Here is a 5,633-nt window from a genome sequence, read left to right on the forward strand (position 1 = left end):
AGACAGTTGTAGACTCTCATTGAAAGGAGCCGACTGCCCTGGATGACACAAAAGGGAAAGCAGGGCAGGGACAGAGCCAGCCCCAGCGGCTATGAACCACAATCTGATGAGGGGAGTGATATGACTGACAGTGGCTCCCTGTTTAGACCGATATTATTACTCCCCGTTGGGACATGCAAGTCACATTATAACAACAAAACCGCATGCATAAATCATTAGTCAGTGTTTCTAAAGTGCTTTGATAGCCTTTGTTCCTGAGTTGCTTGAGAAAATCTGCAGTAAGCACTTTTTTTTCCCACGGGAACCCCCAAAAGACTGTTTTGTAATTTGGAGATCATTTGAATCACAATGTTATTAAATACGAAGTAATGCTACCAAATGGAGAGAGGAAGTAGAGGACTTTGATGTGGAGAGGGTTTGTTGCCCTGAGACAGAGTAATGAGGCACAACTTGCTCTGACTTGCAGACTTTGCAGTAAAATGTAAATCTAGGCAAGGAAGTCACCCCCAAGCTGGGAGATGTGGATGGCAGTAATTCACTTTCTATGCCTGGAGAGTGTTTTATTGTCTTCCCCAGTAACAGATGCAGGGCAGTCTTTGATGGGGAAACAGTCACTTTAGCCAGCTGCTGTTTCCACTTCCCATCCAGCCACAACTCCTCCCAAAATGAAACAAGACACGTCAGAGGGGAAAAAAAAAAATCTAAACACAATTCCTTTATCACCTGAAGAGAAAAGGAAAATACGAGGGTGGAGCTGTATCGTAACAGGAAATATTCAGCTTAGGCACTGCAGGAATTAAAACCAGCCATTTCAGCTCTGGGGGTCTTCTCAGGGATGATGATGAGAAGGGACTCTAAAATGCCTTGGCCGTGGGTAAAAACCCAAAAGCTGAACTAAAGGATGCTGACTCTCCTCTGAAAAAGCACAGAAAAAGGGTAAATAATCACAAATGTGATTTTCTTCTGGAAAGCGTAGTTTGAAATAACAACATATTTTCGCCTGCTGTACAGCAAATGTGACATCTTATACTAACAGAGAACTTGATCAAGAAAGTTGAAAGGATTTTTCTTAATGAAGGAAAAGAAGAGACACATTAATATTGACCCACGACTTCCAATGGGACAGATCACAATCTAATTAATGGCGTGCACCACCTTGTTTCCTGCCCATTAAAGCAAATGTGATTGTGTAACACTGAAGCATCTAAATCACTCACACATTTTCATAAATTAACACAACACCAAACATTAGCTGGGTTGAACACCAACTAATTAATATTTGTGAAATCATTACAAAGGACTTTTTTCTCAAGAAGCCCCAGAACATACTTGATAAGAGTTAATGTCCACAACATCTAAGAAAAAAAAATCTTTATCTTTTTTTTGTTTTTTCCTCAAAATTTTACCTATTTTGGTGGACCATGGGCAGGGGTGGGACTTGATAAATTTCTGGATGGTGATTTCTTTGACTTCCCAGCTCAAATCACAGTCAGCAGAACCATGGGCCCATTTAAAGCTGAATTTCATCTCCCATTTAAATGCTTTTAGTGAAACAATATTATTTTTATGTAGGATTGAGTTGCCACTCAAAAGACTGTTCCTCTCAATAGAAAGCTGTTGGGAAATTGTCATGTGTATTGTACGATCTCAGCCAATATTCACGACCACTTGAAATCCATCTTAGGTCAGTGAGGTCTGTTCAAGTTAGAGAAGGAAAAAACAAATTCCTGGGCAGTGCCAGGATAAGGATAAGTTGCATCTGTCTCGTATTAATTTACCAGACAAATCTAAAGGACTGTTAAGGAAAAGTATGAGTCGGACAAAGATGAGTCTTACAAAATCTGTGAACAGACAAGCTTATGACAACTTTATAAAGAGAGAAGTAAATGTGGAGTCAGCTTAATGCACATGGTAATTGCAGTGAGGTCACTATGATACCAGGAATTACAGTAACCAATTAAGACCCAAGATTAAAGAAATCATGATGGTGTAACATCGACATCACATGGTGTGAGAATTTGAATGAAATAATAATAATGATAAACACAACACTTTAATCACTCAGAGCTGTGAAACAATCTCCGTTAAGCAGCAAAATGCATACCCAAGCACCAAGCCAGTTTCCAGTCCTGTAGGAATGCTGAGAAACTCTATATAAGCTCCAGCCCCTCAGTTCATTCAGACACTTCTTCTGGCTTATTTGCCCTGCTGAGCTTTGTGAGTACAATTTTTTTCTTTCTATGTATTTAATTGGAACCTGTATGAGAGTAGATGTAGAGGATTTCTGTAGGTATGCTCAGATCTCCAGCAGCATTAGATGGTTTCTGTCTGTAACTACTCTTAGTAAAATCAGTGATAAATGCAGAATTTGGGAGACTGGGTTTGGGCGCAGAAGCTCCGAGAAATGGATCTGAGTGTTCTAGGCCAATTAGAAATTTAAAAGATCAGAGATTAAAATACTGTTCATTCAGACAATTATTTTAATATTATATAAAAGTTAAGATAAATGTATAAGATGTCCACTTTTTCAGATATGTTCAGCGGCATTCTGAGAGATATAAATAAACCCTCCAATTTCAGACAAAGCCACATGTAACTTGGGTCTGTTTTTGCACGCTGAGGACCTCTTTGGTAGATGAAACAGGTTCTTACATTGTTCTTCAGGGTGTGTGTTTGCAGAAAGTTTTAGGCACAGCCATGCAAGACCAGAAGAAAGATCTGTCTGTGGGGTCAAGTCATTCCTGGGGTGGACTTTATTCAGTCAGAAATTTTGGATCCTGGTGATCAGATAGCATTCGCAAAGCTGACCAAGGCTGCACATAGAACATACACTGTAGTACAGGAAAGCAGAACACAGCAGTTTCACAGATATCAGCATCATGAAATTTATGTAATAAGCCTTTTGCTTTTTCTTAGTCTTTTCCATCTCCATTTGCTGCAAGCCCACCTCCACCCCTGCACAAAGATGTCTTGCTACGACCTGTGCCCACCAAAAACCAGCATTGCTGTCCCCCAGCCCATCGCTGAGAGCTGCAACGAGCTGTGCGCCCGCCAGTGCCCGGACTCCACGGCCTTCATCCAGCCACCACCCGTCGTCGTCACCTTCCCCGGCCCCATCCTCAGCTCCTTCCCCCAGCAAGCGGGGTGGGGCCCCTCTGGAGCACCTGCCTTTGGGGGCAACCTGGGGCTGGGGGGCCTCTATGGTGCTGGGTCCACCCAGGGCTCGGGGGGTCTCTGCACCTTTGGCAGACCCTACGCTGCTCCTGCCTGCAGCCCTTGTGTCTTGCCCCGCTACAGCAGGAGGCTGTGGGACAACTGCGGACCCTGCTAAACCCAGCACCAGACATCCCTCAGCCCCTGGGCCACATCAACTTCAGGAGTCCTCTGCTTTCTCCACTCCAATCCTCTTTCCTTGCCACATCTCCTCCTTGATTCTCACTGTGCCCAGCTGTGCAACATCATCATCCCGGTGGGCACTAGCTGAGCTCTGCAACAGCCAACACCTGGGAGAAGTCTGAAGGAACACCTCTTTTGAAGTCCACGAGGACAACCTGCCTGTCTCTGCCTTCTCTGTCTTTCTCCAGCAAGTCATTTCCTGCATTGCAATAAAACGATCCTACATCCAATGTCTGCCTCTCTGCCTTTTCTTTTAGAGCATTATGTGAGCTGCAGGGCTCCCCCCAGCCTGCACATGGTCCCCATTGCCGGGCCAGGGCAATCTCTCCATTGTAGCAGAGCCGGACTGAGACGCCTTTGGGGAACGCTACAGTCTGGCAGCTCTGGCCACACGCAGTTCCACGGCTGAGCTCCAAGGACCCTGTCTGAATGTAGTCTGCTCCCCTACCTGTGGGACATGCAGCCTTGGGGTTTCTCCAGAAGTCCAGTGCAGCTCCCCTGGAGGCTGGGACAATGTCTGCCATGGCTCGAGCCCCTTTGTGTCTCCAGAGATCTCCTTGAGAGTCTAAGAGAGAAAGAAAAGCAGTAGCTTCCCCTTACCCATCTCCAAACCCTTGCTCAGTTCCTCTTCCCCTTATTCCTTTTTCCTTCCCCTTGTTATTCTCTATCCCCTTTTCCTTCTCCTTCCCACTTTCCCTTCTCATCCCCAGCGCAGACCAACACATTTGGTGCTCCTCCCTTTTCTGCCCCAGACCTGATCATTGTGGCAGGGGCCTTTGGGCATCTGGTCATGCTGGTGACTCAAGCAGGTCACACAGACCTGGCTGCCCAACACCATGGCCAGACAGCTTTTGTGTGTCTCCAAGGAGGGGGACCCAACAACATCCTGGGGCAATATGTGCCACTGCTCGGTCACCCTCACCATGAAAAACTCATCTGACATGTTGAAGCGGAGCCTCCTGTGTTTCAGCTGCTGCCCATTGCCTCTTGTCCTCACACAGGACACCTCAGAAATGAGCCCGGATCCATCTTTCTGAGACCTTCCTTTCAGGCATGTCTGAGCATTGATGAGATCCTCCGATCCTACTCACCATCAGGAGACATGGTCCCATCTATCTCACGCTGTCCCAAGAGGAAACATTAGAACAGAATACAATATTTCACTTGGAAGGGACCGGCAACCATCATCTACTCCATCTGCCTGACAACTTCAGGGCTGAACAAAACTTAAAGCAATTTATGAAGGGCATTTTCCAATAGCCTTTTAAATCCTGACACCATTGAGTTATTGACCCCCCTCTCTAGGAATCTTGCTCTGCTGTTTGACCACCCTCTCAATCAATAGATTCTTCCTAAAGTCCACCCTAAACCTCCCCTGGTGCAGCTTTGAACCATTCGCACACATCCTATCACTGGATCCCAGGGAGAACAGATTAGCACCTCCATCTCCACTGCCCCTCCTCAGCAAGCTGCAGAGAGCAATGAGGTTGGCCATCAGCCCCCTTTTCTCAAAAAACCTGGAGATTCTGCTGTGCTTCTGCAGAACAGTGGGACCTGGGGGAGCTCTTCCTGCTGGGGGCTGAGAAGCGCAGGCAAAAGAGCACTGCCAGCATCTGTCCTGCTCTCTGCCCTTTCCCCAGCTTGTGCAAGCCCCTCCCAAAGGCTCTCTCCCGCCCTCCCTCCATCCTGCCTCCATCCTTCCTCTCCCAACACACCCACTCTTGCCACCCCTGATTATTTAAGGACCTAAATTTCCATGAAAGAGCTACGAGGCACCCACCCCCGGGGTCTTCCCAAACATGGGCCAAGAAGGGAGGAAGATAGGACTTGGATGCAGGAAAACTTTATTGTGCCCAGAGGGGCAGGACAGATTGTCAGAGAGAGACGGTGGGCAAGAACCAGACAGGTTGGATGTCATGTGTTGGAGGAGGCTGAGGGATCTTCTCCAGAGCATCTCTTCTTGCACTGCCAGCTGCCCAGGCATTGGTTGCACTTGGGATGCTCAGCACTCCTCATTGCCCTGTGCCCACCAGCTCAGCCCAGCACAAGTGGTGGTGGCATTGGTGTTTGGGCTGGGGGCAGTTGCTGGGGCTTTGGGGCTGGGTCTAGCAGGGCCCACAGTTGTCCCACACAACCCTGCTGTAGCGGGGCAAGACACAAGGGCTGCAGGCAGGAGCAGCGTAGGGTCTGACAAAGGTGCAGAGGCCTCCCGAGCCCTGGGTGGACCCAGCACCATA

At 47.4% G+C, this 5,633-nt stretch overlaps 1 protein-coding gene across 1 annotated transcript; it reads left to right on the top strand.

Annotated features, from left to right (window-relative positions):
* The first annotated feature begins 2,953 nt into the window (after nt 1-2,953).
* Nucleotides 2,954-3,348, top strand: LOC104462775 (scale keratin-like). The gene has a single exon (XM_010074859.1). It carries the CDS (start codon nt 2,966-2,968, stop codon nt 3,329-3,331), a length of 366 nt encoding a protein of 121 aa, XP_010073161.1. The 5' UTR covers nt 2,954-2,965; the 3' UTR covers nt 3,332-3,348.
* Nucleotides 3,349-5,633: the final 2,285 nt, after the last annotated feature.

This window comes from Pterocles gutturalis, unplaced genomic scaffold (genome assembly GCF_000699245.1).
Source record: "Pterocles gutturalis isolate BGI_N339 unplaced genomic scaffold, ASM69924v1 scaffold47577, whole genome shotgun sequence".
NCBI lineage: Eukaryota > Metazoa > Chordata > Aves > Pterocliformes > Pteroclidae > Pterocles > Pterocles gutturalis.